This window comes from Cheilinus undulatus, linkage group 7, assembly GCF_018320785.1.
Source record: "Cheilinus undulatus linkage group 7, ASM1832078v1, whole genome shotgun sequence".
Classification (NCBI taxonomy): Eukaryota; Metazoa; Chordata; class Actinopteri; order Labriformes; family Labridae; genus Cheilinus; species Cheilinus undulatus.
The window spans coordinates 49,055,449-49,078,787 of NC_054871.1; the positions used below are offsets into that span (position 1 = coordinate 49,055,449).

At 39.9% G+C, this 23,339-nt stretch overlaps 1 protein-coding gene across 1 annotated transcript; it reads left to right on the forward strand.

Annotated features, from left to right (window-relative positions):
- Positions 1–21,766: 21,766 nt before the first annotated feature.
- On the forward strand, positions 21,767–22,938 carry gsx2 (GS homeobox 2). Its single transcript, XM_041792201.1, has 2 exons — positions 21,767–22,142; positions 22,598–22,938. Exons 1-2 carry the CDS (start codon positions 21,767–21,769, stop codon positions 22,936–22,938), a joined length of 717 nt encoding a protein of 238 aa, XP_041648135.1.
- Positions 22,939–23,339: the final 401 nt, after the last annotated feature.

The window sequence follows — 23,339 nt, forward strand, 5'->3', positions numbered from 1 at the left end:
ATGAAAGTCTCTGTTTGTCCTCTGTGGCTAAGTTTGGTTCAGATTACAGAGAATATCACTGCTTTAATCTACAATGTTGGCTGCTACAGCACAGGAATACGGACGAACTTTGGCAGAAATCATCCTTAAAGTCAGAATTATGACTTAACTTAAGAGATTTTTACTTTTTCTCTTGCAAATAAATATCTCATAGCTGAAAGTTTTACTGTTCCATAATTAATGACAGCATAACAGCTACACTCAGAAATCAGACACCTTTTACTTGTATGTTGTTTTTCTATTGCAAACAAATCAAGAATATGCTTTATAATTCCTAGAATACTTATTCATTAAGGGTGTTTTCACATCTGTTATTCCAAACTCTTTGCTTGGTTCCTTCTGCACAGATGTGAACAAAGCTGTTGAAAATATTGGATGCAGTCTTGGTGCCACTGATTTGGGCTTTTGAGTCCAACCTGTGGCAGCCACCATATTGAAAACACTGCCTCAAACTAACTTCAGATCAACCTAGAAACAGGCAAAGAGGTGGACCTGAGGAAGGTTTTAAGCTTCCTGATAAACAGTTACAATGAGCTGACTCTCAGTCTTATTTTCTCTGCATTAATCAATATGTGAGGCTTTTCCTCTATGACTCTAGGCAGCACCGATCCAAACCAAGCTGTGCTAATTTGCTTTTCCATCACCAGTTTGGCCACACTGGTTTATGCTGAGCTGCACCCAGGATGGTCCTGCAGAGGCGAAGGGCACGTGTGCTGCCCCACCAAGCACGCTGAGTCGACGTCACAGCAGTTTATCATCAAGTTTGTAGTTTTTACGCCAACTCAGAGTGTTTGTAACCTTGCAAAGCAGATGGATACGCCCATTTTCATGTTTTGCACTGGTGAATCCATCTTGCAAAGCTCCCGTCTGAACAGTTTGGGCCTGGTTAGAAAGTGACAGGACCAATCAGCGTCGAGGGGCAGTACTTTCAGGCGTAGTGGAGTTGTGGTGTACGCAAGCAGCAACAAGAAGCCTGTGCAATTATGGTGGAAGACATTAGCGTGGATGCTGCTAAAGCGCCAGTTTTATCTGAGCTTGATGACATTTCTTCGTTAAAATAAGAACAAAGAACAGCAGTGAGTTGTTTTCTTTTCAAAAAAACACAAAAGTCGTGTACTGACATGTCTACAGTCACCAGTTCGCGTTATTCAGTTCTCTATGGAGTTTACTCCTCCTTAGCCGCTACAACGCCATGTGTTTTGCTGTTGTTATTGGCCCATAAAGATGTGACAGATCGTTCATCCAATCACCGTCCAGGTTTTTTTCCGGGTTTCTGCCCTTTCCCAGACACTGTCAATGGGAGGTTTTCCAGATGGATGTGATAAACAAATCCATCTGGCGTGTCAGGTCAGGGTGTTTGGTGTCGATCAGGAGACCATGTTTTTGTTCCATCAGGTTGTTTTGGAGAGCGTAATCCAGTACGGGATGTCAGCCTGGTACGGTTATCTCTCTGTCCAGTTAAAGTCTAAACTTGCTCGTCTGGTGCAGATGAAGGTTGTAGGGAGGACTGAAAACTTTTCCCTGGAGTCCGTGTATGAACAGTCTGCTCTAAGACAAGTGAAGCGAGTTTTGCCTGATCCTTCTCACATCCTGAGTATGAACTTTTACTGTCCGGTAGGCGATACAGAGTCCCCAACTGGGAACTGAACCACTTTAAAAACTGGTTTGTGCCCACCTTAATGAGGGTTTTTAAATAATGTTTCCTGTAGACCAGTGATACTCAACGTGGCTCTTGATGATTTGTGGCTCTTTTATGTCTTCATTTAAAATATTATTCTCTCAGAAAACCTTATAAAAAGGAAACTTTGACCTCAGAAATTATCCATTGTAAATCACATTAATCAGTTCTTTCCCCACACTTCTACACCTGGATTTAATTGTCTGGACTTTTTAAATTAATTGTGTGGACTTTTATTATTGTCTGTATATTTCCATTGCCCCTACTTGTAATTTTTTTTCAATTTTTTAGCCACTTTAAATCCATTTTCACAGCTTGAAGCCCACTTTTGCTTTTTTACCACTTCTATCCCATTTTTGCCACTTTTTCGCCAGTTTTTTCCCCTCTTTTATCCTGCTTTTTGCTGTTTGCATTTTTACCCATTTTTGCAATTTTTGGCCACTTTTTGCCTGCTGTTGGACGAGAAGGCCTGGCTCTCAGTCTCCGCTCTAATTCATCCCAAAGGTGTTCTATCAGGTTGAGGTCAGGACTCTGTGCAGGCCAGTCAAGTTGATCCACACCAAACTCTCTCATCCATGTCTTTATGGACCTTGCTTTGTGCACTGGTGCACAGTCATGTTGGAACAGGAAAGGGCCATCCCCAAACTGTTCCCACAAAGTTGGGAGCATGGAATTGTCCAAAATCTCTTGGTATGCTGAAGCATTCAGAGTTCCTTTGACTGGAACTAGGGGGCCAAGCCCAGCTCCTGAAAAACAAGTCCACACCATAATCCCCCCTCCACCAAACTTAACACTTGGCACAATACAGTCAGTCAAGTACTGTTCTCCTGGCAACTGCCAAACCCAGACTCGTCCATCAGATTGCCAGATGGAAGAGCACGATTCATCACTCCAGAGAACACGTCTCCACTGCTCTAGAGTCCAGTGGCGGCGTGCTTTACACCACTGCATCTTACAATTTGCATTGCACTTGGCGATGTATGGCTTGGATGCAGCTGCTCGGCCATGGAAACCCATTCCATGAAGCTCTCTACGCACTGTTCTTGAACTAATCTGAAGGCCACATGAAGTTTGGAGGTCTGTAGCCATTGACTCTGAAGAAAATTGGCAACCTCTGCACACTCAGCCCAGAGCATCCGCTGATCCCGCTCCGTCATTTTACGTGGCCTACCACTTGGTGGCTGAGTTGCTGTCGTTCCCAGTCGCTTCCACTTTGTTATAATACCACTGACAGTTGACTGTGGAATATTTAGGAGCGATAACATTTCTCCACTGGACTTGTTGCACAGGTGGCATCCTATCACAGCACCACGCTGGAATTCACTGAGCTCCTGAGAGCGAGCCATTCTTTCACAAATGTTTGTAGAAACAGTCTGCATGCCTAGGTGCTTGATTTTTTTGTAGATTTTGGGAGATTCCATATAAATTTCTCTGGGAAATAGCTTTGTGTGTTATAATATAAAATGGTTTATAAGATGAGGAACCTGAAGAATAATCACGTTAAATTGCAATCGTAATGTTGGGTGAAAAAATCGCATTTAGATAATTTTCCCAAATCGTTCAGCCCTAGTTTTTTCTTCACATAGAAAGTCTGAGTTTTAACTTTATAAGGATCACAGTTACTTTCTCACATTTGGCGCTAATCGCCTTCCATAGTTTCCTACACTGATTGGATTAAAGGTGTTAATTCAGTGGAAAATATTCTTGTATAAATTCAAACATCAGTGGGAGTGGATAAGAAGTGACTGGCAGGTGTGAGGTGTGGATGACGTGGCTGAAAGGTTTGTTTGCTGCTTCACTGTCTGATTGGACCGGGAGTTTTCAGCTCTCGTCTATTCACGCCTCCGGCTGACGACAAAAGACGACGCTTGCACACATTCCAGTCTGCTTCCGCTCCAGCTCACAGGCTCAATCCGGAGATTTCCCCTTTCAAAGAGAGAAAGAAGGGTTACAATATCACCTCCGTTAGCCTGAGGGAGAGACGGTCGGGGTGGAGAGACGTCTGTCATTCACGCTCTGAAACACTTCCTGATTTATACACCATTTACACAATGCCTTAACAGGGATTTATATTCCATCTGGGCATTCAGATACCAAGTGGTAATCCTTTGCATTGATGCACCTTAGTGTGAACTGAAAACAGTCTGAAACCTGATAGCTCAGTCTGCATACAGAGGTGGTCCTGGTCTGGACTGGATAGTCACAACACCTACTGGTATGGATTAAAGACCGCTCATTAACTGACATGATCAGCTGAATTCTGCTAGTAAACAAAAAGTTTTATTCATGTCCTGCCAGTCTCATTCTTAGTGATGGGGATGGTAGCTCCTTTTAAAGCAGTGGTTCTCAACCTTTACAGCCACGACCCCAAAATAAAGGTGCCAGAGACCGGGACACTCACTGTACCTGAAGATGTTTGAACACAGCCATGAACATTCAGGAACAGTCATGTGCAGACAAGGCCGTCTGTAAAGGATCTGGGGAGAGCTCTCCAGGGCCCAGCCAGACTGGAGGCCCATGTAGGGCAGAAAATCACAGTCCTTTTTAAAGTTAAGCTGTGATATCCATGTTTCATTTTAACCTGAAAAATAACCGGTCTTGGATCTTTTGTGATCATTTGTGCTGCAGTATATAGTCTTCCTAAAACGGAAACAAAACTGCTAGAATGGGTTAAAAATGGCAAAAACTGGAGGAAAAGGTGGTGAAATGGGATTTTAAATGTAGCAGAAATGGGTTTGAAGAGGCAAAAATTTGATAAACGTGGCAAAAAATAGGGGAAAAATAGGCAAGAATGAGAACAAAAGTGGCAGAGCTGGGTTGGAGGTGGCAAAAATGGGTGGAAACTTGGTGAAATTGGATTTAAAAGTGGGAAAAAGTGGTTTAAACAGGCAATTGTGGGTTAACTAGGCAGAAAATGGCAGAATTGGGTTAAACTGGCAACAATGTGCATGAAAAAAATAGTGAAAAGTGGTTAAAATGGGCATAAAGAGGGGTTAACCCTTCACTTACTGCCATAGCGCCGACGCTATTATTACGGTAACTCCGTCAAAGTTTGTCCGATCAGAAAAATTCCAGCGGTGTTGGAAAGCTTAGAATTGTGGGCATGAGCACATATATGGCTCATTACGGTACTCACAAATATATCATGCAGGCATTCATAGCAAAAAACCAGTTTTGTATTGTACTTCTTTTAAACTGCTGACAATTCCATATAATGTTCAATGATCATTAACCAGATTTGAAAAGTCAAGTTCAAGTACTCCTGGGTAAAAAGGGACCAAATATGTCCAATCCCCATTTTAAACTCAGTAGATAAAGGGTTAATAGTGGCAATAGTGGGTCAACAGAGGCATCAATAGTCAGAAAGTATAAAGAATTGGTTTAGAACTGCCAGAAAAGTAGTGGAAAGGGTTGAAAAGTGACAAAGTTGTCTTAAAAGTGATTGAGATGTCAGAAGGGGTGGTGAAATTGGATTTAAGTTGCAAAGTTGTATCAAAAGTGGAAAAAATAGTGAGAGAAATGATGAAAACACATTCAAGTATGGCAAAATTGGTGTAAAGTGGTAACAGTAGATAAAAAGATGTAAAAATGGGCACGGATTATGTAAAATTGATGAAAACTGGAAAATACCGCAGCAAAATTGGGTGGGAAAAGCAGTTAAAAAGTGGCACAGATGTACAGTGCTTAACAAATTTATTAGACCACCCTAACCCTAACCAAAGTAAGGTTTGTGCCACAGCTGCCCTAAATTAACAGCATTGGTAATTACTAAATCCTTTTTTATGTTTCTGCAATGGTTTATACACCAATATGTAGAAGCTCTTTAACACAAATGATGTTTTTAATGCTTAAATAGAATTATTATTGTTATCCATGAATTTTCAATTTAAATGATTTACAAAAAAAACTGACAAAATAGTAAAGGACATAAATATTTCTTGATTAATATGTCAAATTATAGTTATTTACTTGCATTCCTGAAGAGAAAAATGAGTTTTAGTGGTTGAATGTTATGCTTGATTAATTTCTGACTTCTCAGAGAAGCCCAGTGAGCCGGCGCAAATTTGGGTGAATTCAGTTTGAAATTCCTCATTCCTGTTCAACATAGTAAAACGTGGAGAGCTGACTGAAAATGAAAGAGTCCGCATTAAAGCACTTCATGATGCTGGATGGTCTCTGAGACAAATATGACAGGTGATCTAATAAATTTGTTAAGCACTGTGTACTTTCACAATTGGAACCCAAAAAACAGTTTAACACACTTCTCTGCTCCGAAATGAGGAACCTATTATTCAGGACGCCAGCACTGATGCTACTGATCAAACACACATGCTCTGATATCATCAATAAATCACAGCTGGGGAGGGCCCGCTCTCTGGGTTTGTCAGGGGCCTGTCTGTGGACGGGCCTGTGTGCAAACTTATTTTTTACAGAGTTTTTAAACATCACTTTGATTTCAACATAAATCTCATTAAATTGCCATGTTTTTACAGTTAATTTTATGCATATATTTTCCTAAAAAATTGGTAAAATATACAATTTAGGGATACCACACCACGATAAAAGAGCCACATAAATGATGTGTGGACTGTTGAGTTCTGACACAAGGTCATCAGTAAAGATTTATTGTTAATGAAGAGTATGGGTGCATGTAAAGTGCTGAAACTATGAATATGGATGCCCAAAATGGACAAAAACTTTACAGAGCCAAAGTTTAGAAAGGAAGTCAGGATCTCTGTGTGGAGAGGAAGAAGAATGCCATGGCTTCAGTCACATGGCAGTCTTTATGATATCTCATCAGTCACTATCTATCACAGATACATTGATGTCTGAATATACAAGAAGAGACTAGAAACCATTATTCTCCATTGTTGGTTTATTTGCAAAACAGGCAGCTTTTTGGAGTGAGAGTGCATTTAGCAGTGAGAATGCTCTCCACAGAGTCTCTCACATGCCTTTTGGTGAACTCTAGTCCAGATTGAATCTGAATTTTCTTCAACAGCGTCTTTCTCTTTGCCGCTCTCCCATAAAGCTCTGACTGGTGAAGAACCCAGCCAACAGTTGTTGTCTGCAGAGTCTCTCCATCTCAGCTGCTGAAGCTTGGAACTCCTTCAGAGTAGTCATAGGTGTCTTGGTGGTCTCTCTCACTAGTCTCCTTCTTGCATGCTCACTCAGATGTTTTTTGCATCCATCCCCTGACTTGAAATTTTCAATAACTTTTCTGAGTTGCTTCGAGTGTTCTTTTGTCTTCATGGTGTAATAGTAGCAAGGAATACTGACTAATCAGTGACTGGACCTTCTAGACACAGGTGTCTTTATACTAGAATCACTTCAGACACATTCACAGGACTCAGATGATCCCCATTTCACTAACTGTGAGAGTACTAGCACCAATTGGCTTTACCTCTGTTGACTCAAGTCAGTAAAGGGAATGAATATTTATGCAATCACTTTACCTTACATATCTTTCTTTAATTGGCAAAATTGCAGGAATCTGTTTTCACTTTCAATTCAGGAGGGTTTTGTATTGTTTTTTTTCTCTCAAAAAAAACAAATTATATTGACCATAATTGATTTATATAATAAAAAATCAAAGGGCTGAACTTTTTGTAGGAAATGTAGCTAACTCCAATCCTTGCACCCTGGATGAAAGTCCCCGTTTTCTTACCCACAAACATCAGCCTATGGAGACTTCTTAGTCTCTCAAGGAGCAATAATATAGATATTTTTGCAGAGTATTTGATCTATAAACAATTATAATGTAAAGTTCACAGTGTAAAGTGTGTAAGCTGTTGTCTGAGCATCCTTGCAGTGTCATGATTGTGCACAATCCACATCAAAAACATCCACTTATATCCCGCTGTATAAGTAGTATAAATACCATCAGCAGCTGAGGTTCTAACATCATCCAGTAATGGGGCTTTGGTTTTTAGAAATGTTGTCTTTGGTGAAAGTTATCAGTCGATTTGAAGGCATCCCGGTGAACCCAAACAGCGCTGTTAAAGAGTGACTCATTACAGCAGATAAAACAGCATCTTGATGTTCTGGGAAACCAGCGTGCAGCGCAGTAATGAGTCCTCACAGCTGATAACTCCTGCAGGGAGGACATGCACTACAAAGTGACCCACAATGGAAGAGCTTCCTATACAACAAGGATGAAATTTCAGGATTATTTGACAACTCAAGCAAGAAGAGATTGAAATAAGGGCTGCAGCGTCTGTGATGGCATGTGTGAAGTCTTTTGGAAACAACCGAGAAGGCTGAAGGACCGATGCACAAAAAGCTTTAATAAAGAGGTTTTTCTGGGAGCTGGGGCGTCACTATCAGGCGGTGTTTATCTCATTTTCCAGCCTCGTTAATTGTGTGCAGACACACACACATGCAGCGTTTAGTGTGGACACGCAGACGCACTCGTTGGCGCGGGGCACACTTCAGTCTGGAGTGTCTGGTCTGAGCAGCTCTGTGAGACTGAGGAGCGTCGCTCTAATTAGAGGCAGCCCGGTGCAGGACGTCTCTATAGGCCATCAGCAGGGCCCGCGCTGGCTTTGTTCTGCAGCCTCTTCTTACACTCAGCCCGTCACTTTACTTTTCTATAGGAGGGAGGGCCGCGCTCTCTAACTGCTGTCTGTGCACAATCACACAGTCTTTGGATAAGGAGGGAGCAGCAACACAGCAGTCCTGTTCTAACACAAGTTCTCTCTGTTAAAGTCTCTGAAGGATGCAGAGAAACTTCAACACTGATCTGATCCTTTTCTTTACAACAATCAACTCAGGAATATGAGGAATCTTAGAGCTGGATGCATAACCAAGTACTGGTGATGATTTTTAAATCGGTTGTTTTTTAGGTATGCTGGGTTTACCCAAAGTCTTTTAGTTTGACTTAGGCCGGCCACACACTACAGGATTTTAAGCCCGATTCGGGGCAAGATTTGCCTCCCCCAATCCCCGATGATCATGGGGGCGTATCCCGAGAGGAGCCTTGTTGCAAACGGCTATCTGTCTGAATAATCTTCGTGTTTGTGGTGTCAACACGATTGTTTTACTGCTCCAAATGGCATCGTAGCTTTCAAAATTCCAAATTGTAATGTTTGATATTTACGATTCTAGGTCATAGTGCCTCTGACGAAGTACCCACAACAACCAATGGGAGCAGATGAGGTAGCGTCACAGCCGGATCATACTTACTTTCACCGCTCACAGCCATAAACACAACTGTACCTTAATTTCAGCCGTGATTTCATCCTGAGTCTTTCCCTTGTTTTATGATTGTTGCTGCACCTGTATCACACACCAGGACAGCCTGTTGTGGAGAGACAGCAAGACATGATTGACAGACATCCGTGTTTTTTCTTTTTTTTTTTTTCTGAAGTCACATGATCACGCGAGGTCGTAGGCAGGTCGGCAGGTGTGTGGTCTCCAGTGATCTGACAATCTGGCTTAGTCGTCTAGTGTGTGCGTTCAGAGTCTAAAAGATGAAAAATCTTTGGAAATTGTTCTTAAGTCTGTGGTCTTGCACGGTTTTAAAATCGTTTCAGATTAAAAATTTGTCTAGTGTGTAGCCAGCCTAAAGGATTTAAGCCAGTGTTACTCAACCCTGCTCAACCAATGAGCCAAACTGTTGAAAAATACCTTTGCAAGAGCCACAATCTAAATGGTGACAAGTGGCAAAAATGGGTTAAAGTGGCAATAAAAAGAAATTAAACAGGGCAAAATGGTCAAAAAGTAGCAAAAACATGATAAAAATGAGTGAAAAGTGACTAAAATGGGCAAAAGGAAACAAAAGGTGGGAAAATGGGCAAAAAGAAGCAGAGAGTGGCAAAAGCTGGGAAAAAAGTGGCACAAGGCTAACCTTGCAAAGCAGATGGATTCACCCGTTTCCTTGTTTCTCACTGGCGAATCCATCTTGCAAAGCTCCCGTCTGAACTGTTTGGGCCCGGTTAGAAAGTGACAGGACCAATCAGCGACGAGGGGCAGTACTTTCAGGCGCAGCGGATACGTGACATAAGCAAGCAGGAAACAAGAGATGGAGGAGATTAGCATGGATGCTGCTAAAGTGTTTATCAGAACTTGACGACAATTCTTCATTAAAAGAAGAACAAAGAACAGCAGTGAGCTGTTTTCTTTTCAAAAACGACAAAAGTCGTGTACTGACATGTCTACAGTCGCCATGGTTCGCCATCCACCGTGTCAGGTTAGCAATAGGCAGCTGAAATGGCTGAAAGGGGGCAAAAATAGCAAAAAACAGGATAAAAGAGTCCAAAACTGGGCAAAAAGTAGCAAGAACATGACGAAAACTGAGGGAAAAGTGACTAAAATGGGAAAATGGCAACAAAAGGTGGGAGAATGGGCAAAAAGGAGGAAAGAGTGGCAAAAAATGGGAAAAAAGAGTGGGAAAAAGAAGCAACAAAAGTGGGCTTTAAGCAGTAAACATGGATTAAAAGTGGCAAAAAATTGCAAATAAGGCCAATGAAAATATACAGAGAAAGAATAAAGGTTGAAAATTAAAGCCAAGTGTGTAAGTGTGGGAAACAAACCGATAAATGTGGTTTGCAATGGATAATTTCTGAGGTCAAAATTTCTCGTTTTTAAGGTTTTCTTGAGGAATAGTATTTCAAATAAAGTCATAAAAGAGCCACGAAAAGAGCCACACGTTGAGAATCACTGATTTAAGCCCTACTCTAATGGTGAGATGGATCACAGACAACTGGGAGAGAGCACAGACCAGTTTGGAGTGTCATGACTACAGCAGAGGCCACATGCTAGCAAACACCGACATAGGCCGTTCCTCATTTTGCTAAAAGCGATCATAAGGAGTAGGGGTGTCACGCTCACAGAGGTCACGGTTCGGTTCGTAACTTGGTTTTGGGGTCAGGGCTCGATACTGGTTTGATTCATTGATACAAAAAGAAACAGTCCCAGATTTAGAAATCTAGATGTCCCTCACCTATCATTATATTTCTCCTTTTACTAACATTGGTGCAGCTAATACCTTTTCTACATGTTGGAAATATACTCTCTCATACAAACGCAGGAAGGGACGTTGCAATGAAGTCCGAGTCGAGCGCTTAAATACACATTTCTAACGTGTTAGTGTTTTCTACTTCTACTGGTTCATGTAAAGTCTTTAAAATGCATCGCTAATATCTTTGACCCTCTCTGCTTTCATATCTAGAGGCTTTTTTAAAACAGCGCCACGATACGGAGAAGGAAAAAAAGGCAAGTGGATTCCACCATAACTGCACCGGCCTCTTGTTGCTGCTTGCTTACGTCACGACTCCGCCGCGCCTGAAAGTACTGCCCATCGACGCCGATTGGTCCTGTCACTTTCTGACCGGGCCCAAACGGTTCAGACGGGAGCTTTGCAAGATGGATTCACCAGTGAGAACACGGAAGAGAACGGAGAATCCATCTGCTTTGCAAGGTTCGAAGATTCTGGCTTGATTCAGGTATTTAAAATAGTAAATCAGGCCGAAATTTGGCTCATGCATGACCATCTTTAGGCAGATGCATTTGAGTTCAGATCAGATTAAGACCACTTTAGAGAGCTCTTATCCACTCTAACGCTCACACATTCGTACTTGATGCCTCGTAGTTTCAGATACCAGTCTAAAATGTCCTGGTTTAAATCAAATTTCATGAATTAGATATTTTAATCTTATCAAATATTTTTTTCCTCATTCAGGACTGAGGATTTCCAGTCATTTTAACCTGTGAATATTATATTCCAATGTCAGACCCCCTTATCCATATTCCCAGTCAGATGTTAGCGTTAGCTTATTTATCTTGTCCGTTGAAGTGTAAAAGCTCATAAAGTCCTGGTGCGACACATTAAAAGGGACTGCTTTTCTTTGTTTATCCGGCTTAGTTGTCACAGTGTTTTAAAGTGCAATTATTTCCATCTCATTTTTGCATAGAAACCTAATTATTCACTGCGATATAAATTAGATTCCACATTCATGGAGACCATGAAGGCCCTGAAACTCCTGCAGGATGCTATTCAGCGCCTTTCTCCTCTTTTCTGTGCAGAGCCTGAGATGGAGAGAAGCCACTGCAGCTGCTATTCACATCAAGCAGATAATTGTTAATGAAAAGTCATTGCGTGGCATTATGTTGTCCACAGGATCATTGTTCATTTTCCCCCCATCGCCATTCACATCTATATGGAGGAGCAGAGTGTTTCCTTTGAGTTTTGGTATTCACGATGTGTTGCCTGGTTACTAATAAAGGGCCAAATCATCCACTGTATTGGCCAAGATGGGCCGCAGACTGGCCCTGCACAACAATGCCGGGTTTGTAAAAAGGCGTTGATACAAGTTAATGATGCTTGTTCAACAAAACATTAATGGACTTCTTCACGCTATAATACGGCATGGGATGTGCTGTGAATGAGAGGGGGGAACTTTAGCAGAGCACTTTTACAAGTTTGTGTGTTTTTTTACTGCTGGGCGGAGCCACACACACCCACACACACACCTTTTCGACGCACTCACACACTCTCGTACTCCTAGTAGAAAGGTTGTTCTCCTCTAAGGAGAATTAACTTCGACTTTCCAACCTCTCGGGATAAAAACTCCTTTTAATCCACTATTTAAATTGAATTTTCCTCTTATTGAATAGCCCGGTGATTAATTGCCCATCATGGTGTGAAAAAGGGGGTGAATAGTGGAGGGTAGCCGCCGCACTAGAAAGGAAAAAGCGCTGGGGGGAAAGGAGTACGGTGGCCCTGAGGGTCAACTGCAAAAAAGAAAACACCACAGAAGGCAGAAACATCATAGAACGACTCACCAAAACAGCAATTAAAATCAAAAAGCAATGGAGAGAACTGGTAAAGCATTAGTAAACACTGCAGCAAGAGATTATTGAGTAATTATTATTTATTCTGTCAGGGTTAATCAATCTGTTGTAATTAATTTAGGGTCTATAAGTGGTGTAGATATGTTTTAAAATCCTTTGGCTCCTTCATGTCTCAGCTCACCTTAAATACTCTCAGACAGCGCAGTGGATGAGTCAAAAGTCATCTCAACCTTGTTTTATCAAACATTTACCTTTTTTACTCTTTACTTATTTCCTTTATCCCCCCCCCCCCCCGACCCGCTCAGAAAAGTACACATCATTTGAAATTGTTTTCATTGACAAAATCCCAACATAACAGACCCATAAAGACTAGCTCTTGACTAAAGATCTATGTCCAAACCATCCATTAATACGACAGCATACTAGGGCCACTCTAGGAAAAAAGAAATGCTAATTTCAAGAAAAAAAAATCAGATTTAAACGTTAATTCATAAGAAGAAAAAAGAAATTTTTATGACTTTAAAAGCGGTAAATGTCCCTGAACCCCGGATTAGAATTTCTGAGATGATAAAGCAAAGAGTCAAAATCTGACCTCTGTTTTCAGTTTGGTTTCTTGAAAATTTAAGACTTTTATAATCTAAATTTAATTTTTTTTCTTGTAAAATCCTGGTTTTTGAAACTCTGAAATGTTGTAAATATAAGACTTCAAAATCTCGTTTTTTTTTTTTTTTTCTTTTTTCAAAACAAATGTTGACCTTTTTGATTAGAAATCTACGGAGCCTGGGAGGTGACATGAACATGTTATTTTTTTTAGACGCGTGTGTTTTAGTATCTTGCATGTGTGTTTTAGTTAATCGCGCACACGTTTTATTCATACCTCGTGAACACGATTTCTCTGTATGTCGCATGCGCATTTTATACGTAGTTGGTGTCTGCGAGATACTAAAACGCGTGCATATTAAAAAATATAAACATGTTCATGTCACCTCCTGGGCTCCGTAGAATCTACACATTCTCCTGATATTTTAATCTGTTAGGTTGGCCCCTAATTTTCATATATATATATTATTTTTTAATTTTTTATTTTTTTTTAATATATGAACAACTTATTTTGACAACTTCAGAGCAGACAGGGTCCCCAGGTTGGGAACCAATGCTTTAATTTATAACATGTTCATTTTTTCTGGTTAAGTTCGTGCTGTAATCTTCCCAAAATTCCTTGTTTCTTTCAGAATAAAAGCAGGTCTGTATCCACAAAGGCAGTCAATAAGCTTTAGTTTAAAAAGTAAACAAAGACCCAAAATTACATCCAGTTTAAGTGAACCAGTTGGATTTTAAAATGTGACAAAAGGCTGAGTAATTTTTTTAAATTGAGTGATGCAGAACAGAAAATCCCGAACAGTGCAGATCACAGTAACAAACTTTTGTTGTTTTCAGTGATGATAAAAACTGTTATTGTGTCATTTATAAACACCAGTGTTCGTGCTTTACTGATGCATTAGTAACACGTGTAGCTGAACCCTGACCTAAGCCCTGCCTTTAATAACGCATCAGTGAAGCATTTTTTACTTTGTCTAGGACTTTAAAAGAGTAAATAATGTTTTAGAAATGAAGAGTTATAAATAATGCTTTACACATGTTAACTAGAGTTTTTATAGCTTTACAAAACATTAAAAAACAAATCAAAACAAAAAAACTGATGAAACATAAACATAATGGGAAAAAACACAAAATAAAATCAAACAAATTAAAAAAACACCCAGAGAATATGTAAAGATCTTTTGTCCTCTGTGAAAAACATCCTGACATCAAAATGTTGTGACAAACCAAATCATTTCTGTAACATAAAAACATTTAAAGAAGCGCAGAAACATCAAATCAAATGCATAACTTTAATTTAACACAGATATAAAAGCATTTTGTAAATTTAAAAACATTTGATGAACTTCAAAAAATTTAAGGAATTACAAAAAAAAAAAAAAACTAGAAAATATAGAAACACTGAATTCGACTCAGCACTAATTTGTCAAATGCTAAAAGTTTTCCCAAACTAAATCGTTTATGAACAAACATTTGACCGAGAAAAATGTTTAATGAAATGCAGAAATATAAACCTTTGTAGATTTAAAGACTGGAGCTGTCAGGTTACATTTTTGAAAGGTGATTAATCTCAGAGGTTCTGTAGTTAATCACAATTATTTGCATCCTTTTTTTAATCACATTTTAAAATTAGCTCCATTTTGCTCTCAAAGCTGTTTTTGTATCATTTTGGATGTTTTTAACAAAGGCTAGTGGACTTCCTGTCTGAACACAGACCTGCTGTGATTTAACTTCAGAAAAATGAACCTGTTATGGTTTTTAAAGGAAATATGAGACCAGTAAAAAGGTTGATGTGTGATCACACAGGGTGCAGATGATTTCTGACTCTACTGAGCGCTCTGAAGGTTTTTAGAGTGAAACGAGGCATTGAGGAGCGGCGGTGGACTTCTTTACATCTCTGTGGCTGCAGGGAGACGCTGAGCTGGATTAACTAAAGGGATGATAAAGAAGAGACTCACTGCAACAACAAAGTAGTGCAATAAGTCTGGATTTATGAGAGATTCTTCACAGCCCTAGTAAAAACATTTCAGATAGCACAGAACAGTCAGTGAAAAACACACATTACCAGAACACGCCCCAAAAAACATTCAGTAACCTCCTGGAGAGCATTTTTATTTCTCCCAGTTTCTGGGATAAATACGGTCAGATAAATTACAATATCAGTCTTGTCACTGAACAGGAATTTCTTGGAAATTTTCTTTTCCAAACCCCCCCAAAATTTCATAATTAAAAAAAAAATCTCCTCAAAAATTCTTGAACATATTTTTAAATAACTCAAATATTTCTTTAGATAGCACTCAAATCTTTCAGTGAAATTCCTCAAAAAACCTGAAAATTCCAATAAAAAATTCCATGTAAATTCCTGAAAATTTCACTCAAATTCCCCAAATATTAAAGTAAATTCTCCCTTCAATTTCTTGGCAAATTGTGGACATTTTCAAGAAACATTATCCAAAATTCAGTGAAATGATGGAAATAACCCAAACCCCCTAAAAAAAAGAAAAAAAAAAAAGAAAAATGCTGAAAAATTCAAAGGATGATCCCGAAGCCCATCTTCCCAAAAATTTAGTAATAATTTCCCCATATTCCCATGAAAATGCATTTAAAAAATTAAATACATTTAAAGCCATGAAACCCTCCAGAATATACAAGTGTCTACTCTTAATTTCAATAAAAATACTTTGATAACATCCAAGCAAATTCCCTAAAACATCCAAACAGCAGATTATCCCAGCAGTTCAAGCAAACACCTTAAACTTGGACGGACATTTTGAACAATTATTAAATCAATTCTACTACCAGAAATGGTTGCTATGATGTAGGAAAGCCAAAATGTAATGTCCTCATACGTGGATGCAGGGGACAAAAAAATGCATTTAAAGCAAACAGTTTTCATAAAACACAAAAACAACATTTAATGAAACACAAAATTTAAAAAAAAATCTGTGAACATGAAAAATATGTGGTAGGAAAAAACGTCATCATCATCATCATCATCATGTAACACAGTGGTACTCAGCGTGTGGCTCTTCAGTGATGATTTGTGGCTCTTTTATGTCTTCATTTGAAACGTTATTCCATTTTTGACATTGCTTTTTCACATTTTTATCCCGTTTTTTTGCCATTTTAGCCACTTTTAGCCCATTTACGCTGCATTTCGCAATTAAGTGCCACCTGTGTCAAATTTTGCCACTTTTTCATACATTTTGCCTTTTTCCCACCTTGTTGCTGATTTTTGCCCATTAAAATCACTTTTCACTCATGTTTTGCCAGTTTTGGACCATTTTTGCAAACTGTAACTCATTTTTTTTACCACTTATCGCCCATTTTTGCCACTTTCTCCCAGTGTTTGCTGATTTCTGCCCTTTTTTGCCACTTTTCCCCCAGTGTTTGCCCCTTTTTGCCACTTCTTGCCCTTTTAAGCTGCCTTTTGCAATTAAACACCTCTTTTACCAATTTTTCCCACCTCTTTTCAGATTCTTGCCACTTTTTGACAATTTTCTGCCACCTTTAACTAATGTTTTCGGTCACCTCCCACTCATTTTTGCCACATTCTTCCCTTTTTCACCACGTTTCTCCCAGTATTTGCAGCTTTTTGACCATTTTTGGCAGCTATAACTTATTTTAATTGCCACTTTCACCACTTTGATTGAGGATCTTGCAAATGTACTTGTCAACAATTTGGCTCTGTGGTTATCACTGGTCTAACACTTGGCAAAAACTTTGATTAAACACAAACATATTCAATGATTTTTTTCTTTTATAAAACATGTTTTTTGGGTATCGTAGCATGTTTTTGCTTCTCTTTTATGTTTTTTGGTTTAGAAACTTTTTTTTTTCATGACTGGCTTTACATTTCCTTAAATACTGCTGCCGTTCACAAACATCCCACTAAATGTTTTTAAGTTAAGTCAACTGTTTTAGCATTCTGTGATTTTTCTCACTTGGCCCTCCTGGGCCACCGTACAGTAGAGTCCAGGCCTAAAGAGCTATATACATTTCTGGGATGTTGTATTTGTATTATTTTTCCTTAAATACTGCTGCCGTTCACAAACATCCCACTAAATGTTTTTAAGTCAAGTCAACTGTTTTGGCATTCTGTGATTTTTCTCACTTGGCCCTCCTGGGCCACCGTACAGTAGAGCCTAGGCCTAAAGAGCTTTATACATTTCTGGGATTCTGTGCTTTAAACAGTGAGTGATATTTCCACCTATTTGTTGCAGCGGCTTCTTAAGTGAAGCGGACAAAAAAGCTGCAGCCCTGTCACCCCGAGCAGAATAAAGGGAATCAGAGGATTTTTCCCTTAAATGGACTAATTTTCTCCTTGAATTATGAAAGTAATGGCTAGGTAACAGCCTGTGCTCAGTACCCGACGGCTTAATGCTTCCTAAATCCTTCCACGTGGCTCCACTAGTCCTGGCAATTAGGCCTCATTATAGCCTCATAAAGGATCTCATTTGTGGGATTACTTAATAGACAATGAAATTTTATCGTGCAGAATTATGGAAAAATAATATTAGAGCTCGCATGGTGTGATGAGGGCGCGCGCCACGCATCATTCCGCTTGGATAGCTCTCCCTCTCTCTCTCTCTCTCTCTCTCTCTCTCTCTCTTGTTTCAGGCTGTTATCTGCACCACAACCAGCGCGTGCGTCCTGCCTGTCAGACGCTGGATTCACTTTATTAGAGCAATTACTGTCTGAGCGTCAGACATGTTTGTTTAATCGAGGTTGGATTTTAAAGACTTTCTAATTCTTGAGAGCTCCAGCTCCACCTCAGGCCCAGTTCCTCCAGGGAGAGGACGTTTGGAGACGATGCATTAGAACAAAAAAAAGCAGCTTGTTGCGCGTGCGTTTCCGTCTGAGGTCAGCAGATAAACTAACGCTGCTCTCTGTCTGAGGGTCCGAGGCGTTACTTGGCAGATGAAAGCAGAAGCTAAACCCAGCGTTGACCCGCCTGCGGATCAAACTGGCTAATTATCGTCACAAGATGAGGGATTAGCGCATTTCTGAAATAGCTGCCTGTTTACCCCGCACAGAGCGGCCTTTATAAACACTTTCTAATTGAATCCTAATCGCCATCGAATAACCTGCAGCCCAGACTCCACATCGCTTCATAATTCTTTAATTGCTGCTGGAGAAACGTGGACCAACCGGATTCAGAGCATCATGATTATCAGGCCCACGGGCAATTAGTGCCTAATGGTCGCGTGCTCGATTCTTTAAATCGCATTTAGAGGGCAATAAATCGAGCATGGAGTAAATAAAGATCTGGATGGGATTGATTCAGTGTCAGATTTCAAGTAAAACAATATTTTTATCTCTTCAGTGGCAGACTTGCTAATATTTTGGACATTTAGCATCTTAATTCCCCCTAATTTAATAAGACATTTTTATTTGTTCTATTATTTAACCATCTACACTCCACGTCTCTCTGGGATACAGCCAGCTTAGGAAATAAATCTGATCTTCTGTTAGCTGTTCCAGCTTGTAAATCATCTGAGAACTCTCCTCAATCAGGTTTTTACAAAAGTGGAAAAAAATGCCAAAAAAAAAACAGTCGTAACTATTTATGTGTAAAAAGGCTGGGAAAAAAATCCAGTATTTGGATTTAAAAACAACTTTTTAAAAACTTTCTAAGCCAGATATCTTTGATTGATCCTAAAGAGTCATAGAGAGTTACAGTACAGCTTCAATTTACACTTTTAAAAAGTTCAAATGTGCACACGCGTGTGTTATCTGCAAAAAAAAAACAACAAAGGCTGTCAATGAAAAGTTTTAGTCATAGTTTTAGTCGACAAAATTATACTGGTTTAAGGTGGCAAAAAATGGTAAAACATGGCAAAAATGGAAAAATGTGGCAAAAATTGGCAAAAAAAATGGGCAAAAAATGGAAAAACATGGCAAAAATGGGCAAACAATGGAAAAATGTGGCAAAAATTGACAAAAACTAGAAAAAGGTGGCAATATGGTAAAAAAGTAGAAAAACATGGAAAAAATGGTCAAAAGAAGGTATTACATGGGTAAATGTGAAAAAATAGGAAGAAAAAGTGTCTATAAATGGCAGAGAGTGGCAAAAATAGGTGAGAAGTTACCAAAAAAATGAGTTACAGGTAGCAAAAATGGTGCAAAAACAGCAAAAACATGGCAAAAAAGTGATTAAAATGGGCAACAAGGTAGGACAACTGGCACGACACAGCAAAGAGTGGCAGAGAGGCTGAAAAGAGTTGCATTTAAAGGCAAAACAGCTTACATGGGCAAAAAGTGGCCAAAATTGCAAAAGAAAAAAATAAAAAGGTAAAAAAATTCCATTAGCAAGAAGCAGGAGAAAAGAGGGAAAGAACTGGTGAAAAAGTTGCATAAAATGTTATTGCACATGTATGTTATCTGTAAAACATCCTTATTATATATTTATACCTTCATTTTATTCCTTATCCACAGAGTTTAAGGCTATAAAATAAACCTTTAAATGCCAGTGACTGGCTCCAGATTTCTCCTCCGTCAGGGTTTTACTTCCTCCAAGATTCACACATGAACATCTGAGTATAAAATCAGGTTTGTCATTTTACAACTATGACTTCAAAATGTTCCTGAAAAACAAAATTCTGCTGCAAAATCTCCCAAAACGACCGTAAATGTGGAAAAATAGCAACACAGAGTCCATGTTTGTGGTCTTTCTGAGCGTCATTGCTACCTTGGACTTGATGAAAATGATTTTGATGTTTGTATGTTGATGTGAAGTCACAAGACCCAAGAAAATCACCTTTAAATAGTTTCTAATAAAAACGAATCCATCACTTCACTGTCCAGAGGAGTGTTACTCAACCAAAGAGCCAAACTGGTGAAAAAATGTCTTTGCAAGAAACACGATGTGAGTGGAGAAGAGTGGAAATATGTGCTGAAGTGTCAATGAAAATAGATGAAAGGCAGTGTTGGTTTAGGCACTTAGTTTTCATTTTAGTCTAAGTTTTAGTCTTTAAATGAAATGTGTTATAGTTTAGGTCACATTTTAGTCATTTCTGTCCCTTTTTAGTTTTGGTCTAGGTTTAGTCCATAAAAAGTCCTCACATTTTAGTCTTTACTTTCAGTCCAAGCATTTATTCTCTTGTCTGAATCTGGTACTAAATCATGGTAGTGTGTTCTCTGCACCCTGCCAAACCTGGGTCCCTGCTTTCTACAGCTGAGAGGCAGAACAGATACGGCTGCATTGTTTCATGACAGATTTACCCACAGTGGAGAAATATCACAGAGTTTAAATGTCTGATGGAAACTAAACGAACTTTTTAGTCTAGTTTTAGTCATCTTGATGAAAACTGAACTCAGTATTTGTCAGTTTTAGTCATCACAGATCTATTTTTGTTAGTCTTAGTCTAGTTTTTGTCATGAAAAAAGGCTGTCAACAAATAGTTTTAGTCAACGAAATAAATACTGGTTTAAGGTGGCAAAAACTGGTCAAAAAGGGGCAAAAGAAGGCATTACATGGGTAAATGTGAAAAAATAGGGAGAAAAAGTGTCAAAAAAGGACAGAGAGTGGTGAAAAAAAACAACAAAAACATGGCAAAGAGTGATTTAACTGGGCAACAAGGTAGGAAAATTGGCACGACACAGCAAAGAGTGGCACAGAGGCTGAACAGAGTTGCATTTAAAGGCAAAACAGCTTACATGGGCAAAAAATGCAAAAAAAGAAAAGGTTAAAAAATTTGCAAAAAGCAAAAGAACTGGTGAAAAAGTGGCAAAATGGGATAGCTTTGGTAAAAATGGGCAAAAATTCTAGAAAGAAGTCGCAAACGTGAGCTTCAAGCAGATAAAAACGGATTAAAAGTGGTCAAAAAAGGAAAATATGATAAACAGGAGCATTGGAAATATACAGACAAAAATAAAAGTTGACTGATTAATGTGATTGCCATGGATAATGGTGAGGTCAAAGTTCCCCTGTTTAAGGTTTTCTGAGAGAATAATATTTCAAATGAAGACAGGAAAGAGCCATGCGTGGAGCATCACTGGTCCAGAGGATGCCCAATGACTGTAGACTGCAGGATAAAGGAACAGTTCACCAAAAAAGAAGAGAAACGGTCAAATTCATGTTGATTTTCTTAAAACTCTAAGCTAATATCTATAGCCTGTGTCCCTGATCAGTCTGTCTCATCTGCTGGGTATTAGACATGCTGGGTTCATCCCTCTGAGGCATGATTTAAGGAGGATATTCAACAGTTTAAGAAAAGCCTCTGACGAGTTCATTTACACTTGGCTTAAACGTTTATTTTGGGGCTTAACTTATTGTTTGTTTGTTGATTGTTTACAAGTTTACTAGTAAAAGCTCCAGCATGGAGTCGGTGAACTTTGGAGAAAGTTCATTTCAAATCCATAACTGTATTATTCCCGTGTGGCTGCTTGTTTTATCCTCGAGTCCGAGACTTTTTCTAAATTCGAGGATAAAAAGAGTAAATCTGCAAGTTGTGATTGGAGGCCCTTGGAGAAATCACGTGGTTTGGGTCGCTGACAGTATAAACCCTTGGAGCCGGGTGCGCACGTGGGTGACGCTGCAGGGCCAACCCTCTTCGGGGTCCCTTTTGTTGAAGCATCAAACATAAGCACCTTTGGGAGTCCCGAGGGGCTCAGATGAGAATCAGCTATCAGGCAGTGACCAGCGGAGCAGCCATGTCGAGGTCTTTCTACGTCGATTCTTTAATCATTAAGGACTCTGTGCGCCCTGGACCGCCCGAGCATCCAGGACAAGACTTCCTTCTCCCCCTGAGCATGCACTCTCCCGGCGTGATGACGGTCAGCGCGCCGGTGTGCCCTTCCAGGAAAAACGGCACTTTCTGTGTTTGCCCGCTGTGCGTCACGTCCCACATCCACTCGTCCCGCAGCGGCATCCCCATGCTGAAGAGTCAGTTTCCAGGAGCGGAGGCGCAGTTCTGTCAGAGGATAACGCATCAGCAGTCTCCTGCGCTCGCACACCCGGGACATACAGCTGTCTGCACGCCTACCTTCAGCGTCACAGATCCCAGGAGATACCACTGTCTCTCTCTTGGTAAGACACAGATTTGATACTGTTTGTGCGCACTGCTCTGCTCTGCACCTGTTTGATTGTCTTCTGTACTTCATGATGCACTTCCTGACAATTGTATGTACGTCTTTGCTTTTACGCACAATGATTACGCACGATTGTTGTGCCTCAATTTGGTCAGACTTTCTCTGGCAGACATTTTTTAAACAAAATTTGATTTGGCTGTTATAAAAAAGATGAAACGATGGTCAGATCCTCTTCAGTTATACCAAATCTTCTATTTATTTCTAGAGTCTGTTCTGAAAGCTCCTCCAGGAGTTTCATGCTTGACAGCCTTCTGAAATCCCCGCTCCTTGAAGGAGCTTGGATGTTCATTTCTGCTTTTACGCAAAACGATTACGCACGATTGTTGTCATTTCCAGCCCCCATTGTGTTTAAAACTTTTAATAATTAAAAATCTTGTTTTTTTCCTCCATCAGGCGCCTCTGAGAGCAGCCACATACAGAATGGAAAGAGGATGCGCACAGCTTTCACAAGCACACAGCTCCTGGAACTTGAAAGGGAGTTTTCCACGAACATGTATCTGTCCAGACTGAGAAGAATCGAAATAGCCACGTATTTAAATCTTTCAGAGAAACAGGTGAAAATCTGGTTTCAGAACCGCAGAGTGAAGCACAAGAAGGAGGGTAAAGCCACCCAGAGGAGCGCGCACAGCGGGTGCAAGTGCACCACGGGCCACACGGACTATTCACGCTCAGAGGATGAGGAGTCTCTGTCTCCGGCCTCTGCCTCAGAGGAGAAGGAGGTGTCACCCATCTGAGGAAGAAGAGTCCCACCAAAGTCCCTGCTGGCACTTACTCTGCGCTGTTTCAGTCATTGTTATGGCATCACGGGACAAAAACTTTCCCGCATGAAGCCCGAGCAGAAGTGTTTTCACGTGTTTCCTATTTTTGTATAAACGTAAAGAAGTCGAACACTGTGGTGAAATATTTGGGAAACTTGACCTTTTTTATCCCGCTGTAAGAGACTGATGTATTTTCATCCCTTCAGGGTTTTTTCCCACACATGCACGAGGAGGTCTGGTTAATGATCCCCAGTATAAATGTTGTCAGTTATGACCTAGTTTCACATCGCCATGCTGGCCTAACCTGTGGAGCCTGAACGCACCGATTTGTAAACTATGTATATGTGTATTTATTGTAATAAAAATGAAGCTGGATT